Source organism: Balaenoptera physalus (assembly GCF_965194825.1).
Source record: "Balaenoptera physalus genome assembly, chromosome: 1".
NCBI classification, from domain to species: domain Eukaryota; kingdom Metazoa; phylum Chordata; class Mammalia; order Artiodactyla; family Balaenopteridae; genus Balaenoptera; species Balaenoptera physalus.
This window is the reverse complement of record NC_138882.1, coordinates 21,960,518-21,979,603: the sequence shown is the minus strand read 5'-3', so window position 1 is coordinate 21,979,603 and position 19,086 is coordinate 21,960,518. Positions and strand designations below refer to the sequence as shown.

At 39.3% G+C, this 19,086-nt stretch overlaps 1 protein-coding gene across 1 annotated transcript; it reads right to left on the bottom strand.

Annotated features, from left to right (window-relative positions):
* Positions 1-3,091: 3,091 nt before the first annotated feature.
* Positions 3,092-18,649, bottom strand: FAM177B (family with sequence similarity 177 member B). The gene is made up of 4 exons (XM_082428301.1): positions 10,101-18,649; positions 9,749-9,815; positions 7,297-7,394; positions 3,092-6,937 (listed from the first exon to the last, which is right to left on the bottom strand). Exons 1-4 carry the CDS (start codon positions 10,266-10,268, stop codon positions 6,755-6,757), a joined length of 516 nt encoding a protein of 171 aa, XP_082284427.1. The 5' UTR covers positions 10,269-18,649; the 3' UTR covers positions 3,092-6,754.
* Positions 18,650-19,086: the final 437 nt, after the last annotated feature.

Below are 19,086 nucleotides of genomic sequence, written 5' to 3'. Positions count from 1 at the left end.
AGGATAGATCATATCTTGGGTCACAAATCAAGCCTTCGTATATTTGAGAAAATTGAAATCCTATCAAGTATCTTTTCTGACCACAATGCTATGAGACTAGCTATCAATTACAGGGAAAAATATCTGTAAAAAATACAAACACATGGAGGCTAAACAATACACTACTTAATAAGCAAGAGATCACTGAAGAAATCAAAGAGGAAATCAGAAAATACCTAGAAACAAATGACAATGAAAACATGATGACCCAAAACCTATGGGATGCAGCAAAAGCAGTTCCAAGAGGGAAGTTTATAGCAATACAATAAGAAACAAGAAACATCTCAAATAAACAACCTAACCTTAAAGCAATTAGAGAAAGAAGAACAACAACAAAAAAAAACCCCCAAAGTTAGCAGAAGGAAAGAAATCATAAAGATCAGATCAGAAATAAATGAAAAAGAAATGAAGGAAACGATAGCAAAGATCAATAAAACTAAAAGCTGGTTCTTTGAGAAGATAAACAAAATTGATAAACCATTAGCCAGACTCATCAAGAAAAAAAGGGAGAAGACTCAAATCAATAGAATTAGAAATGAAAAAGAAGAAGTAACAAGTGACACTGCAGAAATACAGAGGATCATGAGGGATTACTACAAGCAACTATATGCCAATAAAATGGACAACCTGGAAGAAACGGACAAATTCTTAGAAATGCACAACCTTCCAAGCCTGAACCAGGAAGAAAAAATGAACAGACCAATCACAAGCACTGAAATTGAAACTGTGATTAAAAATCTTCCAACAAACAAAAGCCCAGGACCAGATGGCTTCACAGGAGAATTCTATCAAACATTTAGAGAAGAGCCAACACCTATCCTTCTCAAACTCTTCCAAACTATAGCAGAGGGAGGAACACTCCCAAACTGATTCTACGAGGCCATCACCCTGATACCAAAACCAGACAAAGATGTCACAAAGAAAGAAAACTACAGGCCAATATCACAGATGAACATAGGTGCACAAATCCTCAACAAAATACTAGCAAACAGAATCCAACAGCACATTAAAAGGATCCTACACCATGATCAAGTGGGGTTTATCCCAGGAATGCAAGGATTCTTCAATATATGCAAATCAATCAATGTGATACACCATATTAACAAATTGAAGGAGAAAAACCATATGATCATCTCAATAGATGCAGAGAAAGCTTTCAACAAAATTCAACACCCATTTATGATAACAACCCTCCAGAAAGTAGGCATAGAGGGAACTTACCTCAACAAAATAAAGGCCGTATATGACAAACCCAGAGCCAACATTGTCCTCAATGGTGAAAAACTGAAACCATTTCCACTAAGATCAGGAACAAGACAAGGTTGCCCACTCTCACAACTATTATTCAACATAGTTTTGGAAGTTTTAGCCACAGCAATCAGAGAAGAAAAAGAAATAAAAGGAATCCAAATAGGAAAAGAAGAAGTAAAGCTGTCACTGTTTGCAGAGGACATGATAATATACATAGAGAATCCTAAAGATGCTACCAGAAAACTACCAGAGCTAATCAATGAATTTGGTAAAGTAGCAGGATACAAAATTAATGCACAGAAATCTCTTGCATTCCTATACACTAATGATGAAAAATCTGAAAGTGAAATTAAGGAAACACTCCCATTTACCATTGCAACAAAAAGAATAAAATATCTAGGAATAAACCTACCTAAGGAGACAAAAGACTTGTATGCAGAAAATCACAAGACACTGATGAAAGAAATTAAAGATGATACAAATAGATGGAGAGATATACCATGTTCTTGGACTGGAAGAATCAACACTGTGAAAATGACTCTACTACCCAAAGCAATCTACAGATTCAATGCAATCCCTATCAAACTACCACTGGCATTTTTCACAGAACTAGAACAGAAAATATCACAATTTGTATGGAAACACAAAAGACCCCGAATAGCCAAAGCAATCTTGAGAAAGAAAAATGGAGCTGGAGGAATCAGACTCCCAGACTTCAAACTATACTACAAAGCTAAAGTAATCAAGACAGTATGGTACTGGCACAAAAACAGAAATATAGATCAATGGAACAGGATAGAAAGCCAGAGATAAACCCACGCACATATGGTCACCTTATTTTTGATAAAAGAGGCAAGAATATACAATGGAGAAAAGACAGCCCTTCAATAAGTTGTGCTGGGAATACTGGACAGCTACATGTAAAAGAATGAAATTAGAACAGTCCCTAACACCATACACAAAAATAAACTCAAAATGGACTAAAGACCTAAATGTAAGGTCAGACACTATAAAACTCTTAGAGGAAAACGTAAGCAGAAATGACATAAGTCACAGCAAGATCCTTTTTGACCCAGCTCCTAGAGAAATGGAAATAAAAACAAAAATAAACAAATGGGACCTAATGAAACTTAAAAGCTTTTGCACAGCAAAGGAAACCATAAACAAGACCAAAAGACAACACTCAGAATGGGAGAAAAATATTTGCAAAAGAAGCAACTGACAAAGGATTAATCTCCAAAATTTACAAGCAGCTCAATATCAAAAAAACAAACGACGCAATCCAAAAATGGGCAGAAGACCTAAATAGACATTTCTCCAAAGAAGATATACAGATTACCAACAAACACATGAAAGAATGCTCAACATCATTAATCATTAGAGAAATGCAAATCAAAACTACAATGCGATATCATCTCACACCGATCAGAATGGCCATCATCAAAAAATCTAGAAATAATAAATGCTGGAGAGGGTGTGGAGAAATGGGAACCCTCTTGCACTGTTGGTGGGAATGTAAATTGATACAGCCACTATGGAGAACAGGATGGAGTTTCCTTAAAAAACTACAAATAGAACCACCATATGACCCAGCAATCCCACCACTGGGCATATACCCTGAGAAAACCATAATTCCAAAAGAGTCATGTACCACAATGTTCATTGCAGCTCTATTTACAATAGCCAGGACATGGAAGCAACCTAAGTGTCCATTGACAGATGAATGGATAAAGAAGATATGACACATATATACAATGGAATATTACTCAGCCATAAAAAGAAGCAAAATGAAGTTATTTGTAGTGAGGTGGATGGAGTTAGAGTCTGTCATACAGAGTGAAGTAAGTCAGAAAGAGGAAAACAAATACCATATGCTAACACATATATATGAAATCTAAAAAAAATAAAATGGTCATGAAGAACCTAGGGGCAAGACGGGAATAAACACGCAGACCTACTAGAGAATGGACTTGAGGACATGGGGAGGGGGAAGGGTAAGCTGTGACAAAGTGAAAGAGTGGTAGTGTATATATGGAAATATATACACTACCAAATGTAAAACCGATAGCTAGTGGGAAGCAGCCGCATAGCACAGGGAGATCAGCTCGGTGCTTTGTGACCAGCTAGAAGGGTGGGATAGGGAGGGTGGGAGGGAGGGAGACGCAAGAGGGAAGAGATATGGGGACATATGTATATGTATAACTGATTCACTTTGTTATAAAGTAGAAACTAACACACCATTGTAAAGCAATTATACTCCAATAAAGATGTTAAAAAAAAAAGTGGGCAGAGAATCTGAATAGATATTTTTGCAAAGAAGACATAAGAAGGCCAACAGATACATGAAAAAGTTCTCAACATAACTAGTCATCAGGGAAATGCAAATCAAAACCACATGCAATGTCATCCCACATCAGTTAGAATGGCTATTTTAAAAAAAGACAAGAAATAACAGGTGTTGAGGAGGAGGTGGAGAAAAGGGAACTCTTGTGCACTGTTGCTGGGAATTTAAGTTAGTGCAGCCACTATGGAAAAAAAAGTAAGGAGATTCCTCAAAAAACTAAAAATAGAACTACCATATGATCCAGCAATTCCACTCCTGGGTATATACCCAAAGAAAATGAAAACACTAATTCAAAAAGATACATGCACCCCCATGTTCATTGCAGCATTATTTACAATAATCAAGACATGGAAGCAACCTAAGCGTCCATGGGTGAATGAATGAATGGATAAAGAAAATGTGGCATATATATACACAATGGAATATTGCTTAGCCATTAAAAAAAAGGAAATTTTGCCATTTGTGACAACATGGAAGGACCTTAAAGGTATTATGCTAAGTGAACTAAGTCAGACAGAGAAAGACAAATACTGCATGATCTCACTATGTGGAATCTAAAACAAATAAACAAATACCACCACCACCAACAAGAACCCAAAATCATAGATACAGCAACCAAATTGGCAGTTGCCAGAGGTAGGGAATAGGGGGTGGGCAAAACTGATGAAGGGGGTCAAAAGGTACAAACTTCCAGTTATAAATATTAATATTATTACCATTATTAATATTATATATTTGAAAGTTCCTAAGAGAGTAGGTCTTGAAAGTTCTCATCACAAGAAAAAAAAATTCCTAACTCTGTGTGGTGATGCATGTTAACTAGACTTGTTGTGGTGATGTTTTCACGGTATATACAAATATTGAATCATCATGTTCTATACCTGAAACTTACATAATGTTATATGTCAATTATATCTCAATAAAAATAAATAAATAAATACTAAAAAATAAAAGAGCTATGGAGTGGTCATCCTTCTCATGTGTAAGAAAGATGAGGAATGGAGACAGAGTACTGCTTAGTTATTTGCTTGCCAGAGTTGTTCTAGACCTACTGAAACATCTGCACTTGGGTTCCACGAGATACCTCAGTATCCTTCCAAAGAATTCTTTTCTGTTGCATAAATTACTTCAAATTGGATTTGATTCCTGCATCAAACCTGTTTTACACATGGGAACACTGAGAAGTTGAGTAACCTGGGCTACCAGGTTAGAAAGGGGCAGCCGAGCTGAGATCAAACCAGTATCGCTGTGACTTTTCAGCTTATAATTTATCCCTTATACCACTGGAAGAAAGGGTTTCCCTTTCTCAGCTGTCTAAGGAGGTCCACACCCCTAAAAGTTAATTGCAGTCATGTGACTTGCTTTGGTGGAAGAAACATAAGCAGAGGTGACATGATTCATTCTTAGTGGAGACATTGATTGCCAGTGCTTAACTATCCACTTCACTTCTGCTTCCGCAGCCCTGAGAGTATCAGTTTGGATGAAACATAGGATAAAGGAGCATGTGCTACGGAGCCAGCACCTGGAGAACACGGTGGGAAGCCATCTGAACTGATGGTGGACCTCCCATGAGAAGGAAAGAAACTTTTGTTGTTTTAAGCCACTGAGATTTTGGAGTTGTCTGTTTATGCCTGATAACCTATCTTATCCTCATGTATTCAACTAACCACACGTTATTCGCTAGGCCTACTTCTGTCCTTGATTTCATATCAAATCAATTCCAACTTCCCATTCTCTTAGAGTTATTATTTCAGTTTTATATGGCCGCATAGCAAACCACTCCACAACTTAAAATGACATTGTTTCTTATGACTCTGTTGGCTGATCGGTTCATCTGCTACGCATAGGGCAGGAGGAGGTCACTTATGTGTTTGCATTTGCTGGGGAGCATGGCTGGGGCTGGAATGCGTAAGATGGTCTTTCGTCCTTGGGGTCCTCTCTCCACGTGGCCTCATATCATTCAGAAGGCTAACGCAAACTTCTTTACAACGTGAAGCTTTCTAAGAGGACAACTCCCTGGTGCAAGTGTTTATCAAGCATCCAGTTGCACCCCATTTGCTACTATCTCACTGGCCAAAGCAAGTAACATAGCCAAGGCCAAAGTCAATGTAGGTGGAGCTATGTGAGGACGTGAATTCCAGAAGGCATGGTTCTTTGGGGACCTTCAATATAACAGTCTATAACAGCCATTAATTAAGCATTAACAACGAATATTCACAGTTTTAAAAGAGTTTTCACATTTATTATTTCATTTCGTTTAACAGTAACCCTTGAGAAACAAATAAATGCCACCCCTATTTTACAAAGAAAGAGACTGGGGCTCAGAAATTTAGACACCTAAAATCACACGACTAGTAAAAAGCAGAATTGAGACTTGAACTCAGGTCTTTTTACTGCAAAACCTGTGTTTTTCTATATCACAGCTACCTTTGGCCAGCACAACCTGTGTTATCCAGGTATGATTTCCATGTTTGATCTTTACAGTTTTTGAAAATTTGTTGACAAGTAAACGAGAGAATCATTCACTTTTTCCAAATACTTTTTCTAGAGCTTAGATTGTTTATTTATTTATTTTGACGTGTTTGGGGGGAAATGCACCCAACTCTCAAAGACTGCTATGTTGAAACAGAGTTATTAGCAATGTTTGCTTATTGCAAAGCAAGCCTCAAGTAAGCCAACATAGCTATTGGGAAGCACACGGCTTATGTCAAACCCTGAAAGGATTTAGACTTCATAATACCCAAAGTTTCTTTTGAGGAACAGAGGGTCCTTTTCTATACCCTCGCCATGTGACAAAGAGTTTCAGCCTAAAACTCCCATGCCCAAGTTCCTTAAGGCATTTATACTACTGTGCAAATGTCAATACTAGTAGCCCACAACTGACGGACAGGACTTATATTACTGGGGTGGAGCTGGGTTGCTGGGCTTATAAATAAAAATTTATATTGAGAAAGAATCCACAATTGTTCTTATGATTGTTTACAATTCCTGGCTGCTGGAGAATAAATCACAAAGAGGTTAAGATCAGATCTGGCTCAGAAGTGCTACCTGTGGTGCTGTTGCCGTGGTAATCAATGACCGAGGAAGAGAGATCCAGGGGAACTATAGCCCCGCTGCCCATCAGGAGCTGGAATCTGCCTTCAGACCCTCGCTGTATGAGATACTCCACTGAGGAATGCCCTCGGCAATGTCCTGTTGTCTCGTTCCATACTCTCGGCCCCCAGCCTCCAGGTGACACTTTTCATTGGGAACATTGGCTGGTTGGGTCTTTGATCCATTCCCTTCACTTTCCTTGTCACTTTCCTGATACAAAGAGGAATAAGGAAATGTTTAACAGTAAACCCAATACCTCTGATCTCCCCCGTCTTGTAGAGACACCCTTATAAGAAGCTTCGCCTTTATGCGATCTCAGGCTTCACACTCGACTACCATCTACGAACTATCCCATGACCTTCTAACTTCACACAAGAGAGGCAAATAGGAATAAGCATCATGGGGTGAGGGGCATTAGAAAAAGAAGTCAGTCTGACCATGGGAGCTCAGTGAAACTGCAGTTACATGAATTACCAGGTGGGAAAATACTCCTCCGTAAGGGCCCAAATCAGGAACAACCAACATCCCCATCTCAGGGCTCTTGGTGTCCCCATCAGGATGTCACATACCTTATTTTGTGTTCTATAGTACTCATTTAACACATACTGGTATTTGGGTTGATTAAGACCAAAGAAGACAGCAAATCTTCCACCAAGGAATTCACATGCTAGAAGAAAGAAAACCGCTTTGGTAAACTGAATAAATAATTAAAGCTTAGACTCAGTGGAGATGCCAAAAGTTTCAACTTGCCCTCAAATGGTCTATTATTATACTTAACTCCAAGGCTGACAAAAGATTTCAATTGCTCCAGACTCCCAAAAAGTCCTAAGACTCAAAGGGAATTTGTTAAATCTTCTGTCTTCACATAGGATTACATGTAAACTATCCTTTCCAGGTGAATATATCAGGGGAGACTTTCAAAATACTTAATAACAGGTACAGGTCCTGAGCAATCAGAACAGATGTTGTCCATCCCCATGCGTATCATCTGATCATCAGCTGTGAGTATGTTGCAAAGTATACCCAAAATTAAATCCAATGTTACCGAGACCCATGTCAGAAATTCTTCCATGCATCAAAACAAACTCCTTCCTAGCAGCAATTTAAGGCCTTTCTTGTCTGCCTTCAGTCACAGTATCAAGGTGGCCTGCAGCCTCAGGGATTGTTAGAGTTAGGGATAAAGGTTTATCATGAATAATGAGGGGTTTCCAAAAAGGTCTCTCCTAGAGATGTTCTCCTGTAAAAGTATAGGACTTCTGATGTGCCTCCCCCCATTATAGGACTTTCTGATTCCCGTGATTCATTCCACTTCTGAAGAAATTGCTCATACAGTGCATCAAAATGATGTTCTCTCTTTTTTTTTAATGTGCTTTATCCTTTCAAAAATACTCTAGCTCTGTAATCTGTTTGTTTGCCACAGTGCCTAGTACATGTGCATAAGAGAAGTTTCTAAAACATTAGAATAAATCTCAGGAAGTTTTCCTGTTATGACCTACTAGAATCTTACATGGAAAAAATTAATTACCAGTGTCGTCTGGGTTCCAGCTCTAACCAAAGTCTCTGTGTAAAGATCAGACTGTTAGCGTATTTATGCCTTCACTACAATCTGGAAGCCCCAGGCAGAAGCCCTTTCAGGCTACAGTTCCATTTGGAACCCTGAAGGCAGATTGATTCCCTGTGTGTCCTGCCCGTCATCTGAAGTCAAAGCCCAGATAGAAATCACTGTAGTCCTTGTTCTCGTTCACACTCTCATATTGCTGTACTGAGTTTTGCTTCTTTTACCTGATCTAATCTCTAAGGCTGGCTCCCTCCGTCCAAAACATTTCACCTCTTCAAACAGTCTTGCCCTAACTAAAGCATAGAAGTCTCTGGAAGGCAGCATTTCTTCTGCCAACATATTTTAGTTGAGGTAAGGTCAGTATTCACCTGGGTCTCTAAAGTAACTTCCAAATTACAAACCTTCCACCTTGATCAAAAAGCACTTAGGGCTCATACCATCTGACTAAATCTCCCTTATCATTACTTCTAATGTGATTTAAAGACCCCCTGGTCACTTTCGTGGTCCCCAAGCTGGCCTTGGCCAGACATACTTTCATAGCATTCTTAAGATGTCTCCTCTGTACGTCACCATTCCTGAGCATCCCAGTCTGTAGTCCCTACACTCCTCCTGCCATGGAAGCTGTAACAACAAATTATCATCATAGGCATGTTTACCGGCCTATATTACCCGTTGAATGTTAAGGCCCTTGAAAGCAAAGACTGTCATTTGTCTTTGTGTCCCAGGGTCCTGCTCAGTGCTGAGCATACATGAGCACTCAATAAATGTTTATTGAATGAATGAATGAAGATCAATTCCTAAGAGCTATATTTTATATTTTCTCAGATTCTTAAAGTTGTTTCCCCCCATCACATACACAAGCATATGCAAGTTAGAAGGAAATGAGTAATTAGATGTTGGCAATTGTGATTTTTAGAAAATTGGTGAAAGTCAAACAAAATAAGATTTAGTATTTTGTCTCTTGTAAATAGCCACTTAGGCCATTCGTTATGCCCTTGGGAGGGATCAATAAAATTCTGTTTATAATAGAGTGATTATGAAAAGGGAACTTGGAACTGTGTCAGGTAACAATAGTTGAAAAAAGAAAAAACTTGGAAGTTTATTCAGGTGAAGAGTCACCTCAGGGAGAACTGACTATTGTCTTCAAATATTTGAAATTCTATGAAAGAGGAATCTGGACTGGTGTTGTCTGGCCTTTAAAAAGACAACTAGGATCACTGGGAAGAACTTTAAAAGAAGATAGAATAGAAGATAGAATTTACTAAAAAGAGTTGAGAAAAGATGGCAGGGTCTGCCTGAAGATGTGAGGTTCTATGCCTTCGGGAATGTTCAAGCGTAGATATGGAAGCGACCAGTTCTTCAGAATACCATGGAGTGGATTAAACCACTGGAAGTCCCATCTAACTCTGAGGGTCTGTAAGTCTATATTTAAGGCAGAAAAAAATAACCTTAGCAGTACTTACTAGAAAATGAGGTCCTTGCTATTCGCCCTGCCCAAAACCATAGGTAGGACCCCCATGAAAGTTTAGACTGAAAAAAAAAGAGAAACCAAATCAGCGTAAATTAATAACAGGAGTGGTGACTGCAGAGTCTGCAGTGTAGAAGTTTCAAAATGCTTCGTAATAGGTCCCATTTTCTCTCATAGACGAGAAACCTAAGATTATCAAAATCATACGTTGATTGTACTTGGCTGTAGAAAGCAAACCAAGGAGAGCCAGGAATTAGCTTAAAACTGTGTTTTCCACAAATCTCATCTGCCTTAATCTCTCGTTCACTCAGCCCCCGTGTTCACTAATAATGATATTCTAAGCTGACAGGATCAAGTGTTGAATTTGTTCTCTGTTCCTCTTTTTCTTCCTCTTCTTCTGTGCTATATTCTTCCGTGATGTCACCATCAGCAAAATGGATAACTCTTTTGGGAGTCCTCCTGTTGGAAGGTCTACCCTTCTCTAGTTCTAACTGCTGGAAACTGTCTTTTTCCATAAGGAAAAAAACTGGTAAATGAAAAACAGGACGCCTTAAGACAATTTGCCCAGGACAGTGTTTATATAGCAGAGACGTGTCTAATTATTTTCAGTGGATCGTAAAGACAGAGAGTTCAGAGGTAATCGCAGCTGTGATCTCATCAGTTCTTCAAATCCAAGAGAGGACAGTTCAGTTCTGTACCGAAACAGAAACGATTCAATGAGTAGTGAAAATGTGAACTTTGGGTCTTCAAACAAAATTGTCAACAGGGTTCCTTTATCCCTTATTAATTGCAAAAGCTGCCTGTGGAAATTCCTCAATCATTCTGATAAATACTGAGGAGCATTATAAGTAGTGGTAAAGAGTACAGGCTTTGCACAGACAGGTGAAAATATTTGCCAAGTATATGTCTGATAAGGGACTTATTTTCAGAATATATAAAACATAACTGCAATTTATAAAATATAAACAACTCAATTAAAATAAGGGCAAAGAATTTGAATAGACACTTTCCCAAAAATTTACAGATGCCAAATAAACTTAGGAGAAGTGCTCAATGTCATTAGTCATTAGAGAAATGCAAATAGAAACCATATGCGATATCACAACATAGTCACTAGGAGAAAATTAAAAAGACTAACAATACTAAATGTTGAGGGGTAAGTGAAGCAACTAGAACTCTCGTAGATTGCTTGCCAGTGGGACTGCAACTAGTATGGCCACTTTGGAAAACAGTTTGGCAGTTTCTTAGAAGTCAAACATATACTTACCATATAATCTTGTAATTCCATGTCCAGATATTTTCCCAAGAGAAATGAAGATATATATCCATCTAAAGGTTTGTATGTGAACATTCATAGCAGCTGTATTTGTAAGAGCTCCAAACTGAAAAGAATCCAAATATCCATTAACTGGTAAAAGATAAACAAAATGTGGTATATCATCTATTCAATGGAATACTGCTCAGCAATTAAAAGTAACAGACAACTAATATTTGCAATACCCTGAAGGAATCTCAAAAGCATTATGTTAAGTAAAAGAAGCCAGACACTGTATGATTCTACTTATGTGAAATTTTAGAAAAGGCAAAATTACAGTGGTAGAAAACAGATCGGTGTTTGCTAGGGGTGAGAGGCTGTGGGAGGAGATTAACGACAAACGGGCAAAGGGAAATTTCTGGGGTGATGGAATTGTTCTAATAGATAGTATGATTGTAGTAGTGGTTACTCGACTGTGTATACATTTGTCAAAACGAATCAAAATCTAGCCTTAATTTTATTTAAGTTAAATCTTAATAAAGCTGACGAGCTTGGAGCCAGACTGCCTAGGTTCAAAATCCTGTTACTTAATATTCCAGCATCTTGGTTTCTTCATCTATAAAATAAGGATAATATAATTTGAAAATGTGTGTGAATATAGTACCGACCTTGTAAAATTAAGGAGTAAATGAGTAAAGACACATAAAGGACTCAGAACAATTCTTAGCAAACAGTAAGTATTTAATAAAAGCTAGCTATTGCCAAGTACTTATCACTTACTTAAATGATGTATATATATCAGGCACTGTTCTAATGTAGTAAGTACACTCTTGTCTTAATATTTAATATATTTTAAGATTATGTCAGCAAATATGGCAGGCTGAGCTGATGTGGAAGAATTTTTCTTCCTGTTCCAAACACACAGAAACGCAGGATAAAATGAAACAAACAAAATATTAAATCAGGCTGCACTAAGGAAGTAAGAAAGAGAGTCAGAGAGAGGAATGGGAAGGAAGGGAGTGAGGGAGGGAAGAAGGAGGGGAAAAAGAGAAGGAAAGGAAGAAAGGAAGAAAGCTAACCCACGTGTCAGAAAAAGAGAGGAAGCTCAAAATCATATGGGTGAGCTGAAGCTGAGATAGTTCCTGGGGTTTCAGAACCAGATATAGGCCTTGGGGCTAGAGCTTTAATACCGGCACAGAGAGGAGAGAGTCTAAATCACAAATCCCATGAGTGTGGGGAGCTGAAGTAAAGCTACCTGCATAAAGCTAAGATAATAAAATACTATCTTATCTACAAAATATGGATGAGTAAAACTACCTGTTGGCCTGCAAAAGTGGCAAAATAATTTGTCATCTCCGGGCAACTTGGGGAGAAATAGTCACCTGAAAAAAACTGGAGCCCGAGACCAGGACCCCATACTGGCACGTGGCCCAAATTCATAGCCCTCATACGGTACGGTATAAGGACCTATAAGGACCTGAAGCGAAGCTGAGTAACCTGAAGGCAGTGCAGCCCACAGAGCTCTCAGATGCAAATGCAAAATCACCTGGAGGGAGGCTTCAACAGGACAGGGAACGCTGGACCTCCACTACAAATAACCCTGGCCAAGGATGCACTCACTGCAAAAACTTACAAATCACATGACGAAACCAACCATCCTGAGGAGGGTTCAGCAAATGAAATGAAAAAAATGGGAGAGTCCTCATCCAAGAATTAGGAATAATAGAACAACATGAAACTTTAAAAATGAACATGGTTAATATATTCAAAGAGATAAAGGAAGCAAAACATTATAGTACCCAAAAGGAACAGGTTGATTTGAAAAGGAACCAAACAGAAATTCCAGAAATGAAGTATACGGGAACATAGGATAGGTTGGATGTAGATTAAACATAGTGAAGAAATCTGAGGAAATCTCTCATAAACAGCATAAAGATATATATATGTACATATATATATATATATATATATATATTCTGTTAACATGAAAGAAAAGTTATGAGCTAAGAATAGATGAGAAAGTTCAATATACTTTTAATGGGAGTTCCAGAAGATGTGAATAGAAATAATGGGGGAGGTGATGTCTGAAGAGGTAATGGCTATGAATTTTCCATATTTGAAGAAAGACACAAATCTTCAAATATGAGAAACATGAAGAATACTAGAGGGATAAAAAAATAAAATCAAACCTAGATCATAGAAATTATAGAAAATCTTAAAATTTATAATACATAAGGCAGATTAGGCTAAAGGCTGACTTCAAATCAGCAACAACTGAGCCCAGAAGACAGTTGATTATTGTCATAAAGAATTCAATATCCAGCTAAACAATTTTTGAGAGTAAAATAATGACATTTTATGACCTATAAAAACTGAGTTAAGCATTCCTGCATCTTCACTGAACGATGAATAATATGATTCTGTGTCAAATAGAAGGAAAGTGAACGCAGAAGAGTGAGATGCAAGAAACAAATGTAAATGAACAAGTAAACAAAGTGAAACTCTTAATAGTGACTCTTAAAAACACTACTTTGGTAGGGCACAGTATAAAAACAAGAAGTATTAAGTATTAGATAACAATAACAAGAATATGAGGGGTTGACCTCTTTAAGTATTGTTTTGGAATAGGTTGGAGAGGATTACTATGCATGCTGACAATTTAAAGGTGACTAGCAAAATAATGGAATTAGAATGTATGGCTTCAAAACCAGTAGAAGAATAAAAAAAAGGAAATAAACAATCCAACAGAAGGCAGGAAAAAGGGGAGAGAGAGAGCAAAGGAAAAGCATGATTAATGAAAACACCGATAAAATATTAGAAATAATTCCAAATAAGTCAGTAATCATAATACATATGAGTGAATCAATTATCAGCCATCTATCAACATGAAGACCAGCAGATTGACTTTTTAAAAGTTTTATGGGCAATAAAAACAGGATTGAATATACATATAAATATATATTCATACATACATATGTTTATGTATGTATGAATCAGTCACCAAATCTTATTTGTACAATGCCATCGTTAAAGGTCAGAGTTACAAAAAGCCCGTCAAGGGTTAAATTTGTTATCCAAAGCAAGGTGATGTGAGACCTTCTCAGCCCAGGGTCCCCTGAGGAGTCTTAAAGGATATATACATGGTTTTTCCTGACTGACTTAGTGGCAGTGTATCACAAAAGAACCTTGGTGAGAAGTAGGAAGATTTGTTACTACTTAGTTTCTGATGCCAAAGAGCAGCAAAAAAAAAAAAAAAAAAAAAAAGTTCTTAACTTGGTGTTTAAAATATGCTGAGTATAACAGTATTGCAAAAGTAAATATTTTCAATGCCATGAGAAATAAAACATGCTCTATAACAATCAGAAGAAAATAAAAACATTTTCAAAAAACAACTCACCATTATTCCTCTGCTTTTTCTTTCATTGCTTTAATTGGCTTTGTTTGGTTTTGAAAGTAGTGCAAAATTTGGTGTTAGAATTTGTTCGGTAGATGATAAATGAATACAACTAGCCTTTGTGCTGACGTGGAAAGGTTCTCTTGCGTGTGTCTTACAGGGCGGAACGAATTTGAGTTGTGGGAAGGTGAGTTATGTTTACACGTGCAGCATTAAATAAACCCAGTGGCTCTCAAACTTATCTTCATGTTAGGATTATCTGGGAGTCCTTTTTTAAAATTCCAAGGCCAGGACACACCCGAGACCCACAGTCTATTGGGGTGGGACATGGGCCTCAATTATTTTTGAGGCTGCCCTGGTGATTGCAATGGGCAGGCCAGTTTGGGGACCAGCACCCGAAGGAGAGCAGGAAGAAATGTGACTTCTAAGTTGAACAGACTTGTGGGATTTCCCTGGTGGTGCAGTGGTTAAGAATCTGCCTGCCAATGCAGGGGACACAGGTTCAAGCCCTGGTCCGGGAAGATCCCACATACCCTGGAGCAACTAAGCCCGTGCGCCACAACTACTGAGCCTGCGCTCTAGAGCCCATGAGCCACAACTACTGAGCCCGCATGGTTAGAGCCCGTGCTCTGCAACAAGAGAAGCCACCGCAATGAGAAGCCCGCGCACCGCAGCGAAGAGTAGCCCCTGCTCGCTGCAACTGGAGAAAGCCCACGCGCAGCAATGAAGACCCAACGCAGCCAAAAATAAATAAATAAATTTGAATTGAACAGACTTGTGATTTAGTCATGCGGTGTACTGCAGAAACCTCCAATAGCCAAGCTTGGGCTAAGAAGTCTTGTTTATTTTTTTACAGGAGGATTTTTTTTTGCTTTCTGCTTTCTGAGGCCTCCCTGCTTTGCCCCCAGCTGAAAAGCTTACACATCAAAAGTTTAAGAATAAGGCCTAACAGTCTCATTATAGTCAATTTACTCCTTTCCAGACCATCTCCCAACTCATACATTTCTGAACCAAATGAAGTACCTCAAGCCCCCATTCACCTGGCTCACCTCTGTTATATTACAGACTAGTGATATCTTTTGGCTTTCTGAAGAAAACAGTAGTTTCTGTTTTTCAAAATAGTGTTGTGCATCTTTAAAATCAGAGGGTTCAAAGAGAGATGGGGGAGGAGGGGGGGGGGGAGAGAGAGAGAGAGAGAAAGAGAGAGAGAAAGACCTGGCTTACAGTCGATTTAGTGAATGCTTTTCTGCCACCTAATGGACGTTTCAGGATATGCCATGCAAAATTCATCTTTGTAATCACAGTGTCTGTCAATATAGAGGGGGCTCAATACTGAACTGTGTGGAATCTACTTATTTTTATTTACCAAAATCTTGGGAGCATTGCCAACTTCACACCAAGTACCTAGACCGGGATGTTTTGTAAGTGATATTTCAGAGGTTCTAGTATTCCCCACAACATGTTTTTTACCTCAGTTTAATTCGTAGGAGAACCTCTAGTTTTTTCTTTAAAAGCCCAAATCTAGTTTATCAAGGATTGTTCCCAAGTATATAATGTAATTAACATACTGTATAATCTCCCTGACCTTTCAATACTGGAGTACACCAGGGCTCAGCTCTTGGACTCACCTACTCCTCATTTGGCCCTATGGCTGTTTTTTTTTTTTTAATAAATTTATTTATTTATTTTTGGCTGCATTGGGTCTTCGTTGCTGCGTGCAGGCTTTCTCTAGTTGTGGCGAGCGGGGGCTTCTCTTGTTGTGCCTCACGGGCTCTAGGGGCACGGGCTTCAGTAGTTGTGGCGCACAGGCTTAGTTGCTCCGCGGCATGTGGGATCTTCCCAGACCAGGGCTCGAACCCGTGTCCCCTGCATTGGCGGACAGATTCTTAACCACTGTGCCATCAGGGAAGTCCCAGCCCTATGGCTTTAAATACTATCTACACACACATTTATAGCCAACATTTTTATCTCCCTGAATCTCAGATGCATAGATCTACCGTCTACTTGACGTGTCTTCTTGGAGGGCTAACAGACAACTCAATCCATGTCTAAACTTTTTGCTTATACTTTCAGTGCACCCTTCTCCTTCCTGAAACTACCCCCCCCCCCCCACTCACCCAGCTCTCACTCACACACTCACATCTACTCCTCTGGCAGTCTTCCCATTTCAATAAATGGCAACCTTATTCTTCCAGATCCTCAGGCCAAAAACATTGGAGACATTCTTGATTCTTCTTTAATCACACCTCACATTAAATCCAACAGGAAGTTCTCTGGGCTATTGCCAGAGTCTTAATACCACCACTCCACTGCCACCGCCCTGGTCTAAGCCATCATCTGTCACCTGGATTATTGCAGCAATCTCCTAATTGGCCTCCTACCATCTACACTCAAAAAGCAGTCAGTTGTTAAATGTTAAATCATACCATGTCACTTCTCTACTTAAAATTCTCCAGTGGGTTCTCGTCTCACCCCGAGTAAAAGCCAAAGTGCTTACAATGGCCTACAAGGTTGTAGATCTGGCGCCAGTACTTTTCTGGCCCCATTTTGTTCTATTGATACCTTCCCCGAGCTGTCTCATTCCAGCCACTGGCCCGCTTTCTGCTGTTCCCTGACCACACAGGCTCTCTCCCCTGCAGGGACCTTGTGCGGGCTGTTCTCTGGATGAGGCTGTCTTCCCTTAGACTTTGTTCCCTCACTTCCTTCAGGTCTTTGACTCGAGGTCTTCCCGGGGCTCCAGTCGTTCAAAGAACCAGCCGACTTCGTTCACCACCCCCACCACTCGACAGCTTACGTCATTGTTTTGTTTTGTCTCCTTAGTACTTATCAACATTGAACACAATCTATATTTCACTTATCCTGTTTTTGTTTCCCTCTTCCCTTCCTTCTCTGCCCCGCCCACCAGCCAGGGTGGAAGGGGTTTTACCTGTGTGCTCCCTGCTTTACCTCCTGCCACTACAGTACCTGACACAGCTGGAACTCAGTATTTGTTTAAGAAATGAATCATACGGTCAGTTCACTTCAATGGGTGGGGGAAGGTACTATATAATAGATTGGAAAAACAAAGAGAACAGTCTTATAATTGTCTTTACTTCCTGATGTTAAAATGGCTACCTTATATTTTTTCATTACATTGACACACTAACCGTTTCATTTTAATTAACTCCTTCACTGAAACACAGCATTGTCAGCTCTATCAACAAAATAACACACTAGTTCTACATCTTGGCGTTTAACTTTGGGAAGGTATAATACCTCAAATTTCCTAGAGTTCTTCCAGTTTTCATTAATCAAAAAAAAAAAAAAATTTTTTTTTTTCAAATGAACCAGGGTAACACAGCCAAGAACCGGCCCTGGGTAACTACCAAGAGTCCATCAGCCTTGTTCGCCTGGGCCTGCAGTGCCCCCTCCTCCCTTTCCCTCTTCCCCTGAGGGCGTCTGAAGGCTGAGCCTCTGGTAAGAGCAAGGATGGGACAGCCAGAGCCCCACTTCACAGGGCAGCACTCACTGCCTGTCTCTCCACGCCATTTCACCTGAGATGGGCCCACTCCAACTGGTGACTCACCCCAGGCAGGCAGAGTGAGGCATTCTGGGGAGGATATATGTGAAGTGTGAATAAACAAACACACGTATAAACAAACCACTGCTCCTCCTTGAGAAATGCTGCCAGAACATCACCTGGCAGGACTTTTTTACCTTTATTTTCAGTATTAGACCATATACATGCACCCAACCACCAGGGGTAAGAGTGACATTACTGACATGCCTGTCCTATTGGGGTGTTTCTCAACTTTCCCTACACCATAGCAGATGATCTAGGAAATTCACTGTTTGACATTCTGAAGGTGACCAGCCTGGGAGCTCCAGCCACCTTAGGCCCTGCCCAGCCAGCCCCAGAAGGCTGAGATCAGTAGCTTGAGGCCAACGACCAGAGAAGCTCTAGACAATGTCAAGCCGCTGGGTGCTCTAACATTTTCTCTGGGGAGCACTCGGAGAGGGAGCTATGAGCTTACACCCGCCTCAAGCACATCACAGTCATCAGGTAGGCTGAATCGCGTAAGTGATAGCTCTGGCCTTTTGGGTAAGTGCAATCCAACACCGCTTTCTGTTCTATCATTCAGAGTAGGCGCCCCCTCCAGATTAACTATTTTAATCCCTTTAGTTTACTACAAAAACATTTTTTAAAACAAAAATGTAAATTCGAAGCAAATTACTCAAATATCAGATTAAAGTCTTTAGATACAAAAGTATAGTAAACCAAATGACACAAGTTTATTTTTATGCACATATCGAGATAAAAAATGCCTCATTTTCGAAAGCATGATTACCCTAGAAGATAAGGAAATATTTCTGAATATGATTTTATTTGAGTACATTTATATAGTACTGAAAATGCCACCTCAAAGTTTCCAAAGTACAAAGTTTTCTGCAGAGTACTGTACAGCAATAATGATAAGGTCTCTAGCTTAGCTCACCACCGTATACAAGACTGCAGCATGCTGGATAATACTGTGAATAAAAATATATGCAGGCTGATTGAAACCCTACTTCAAGATTAAAAGGTGGTTAAGTACCAATAAGCATAAGTAGAAACCAAACAGGTCAAGGAGCGTTGAGTATTTAATGAATTCATGTAGCATAAAACAACTGATGCAAATGCATCTGTAATTTTAAAATACAACTG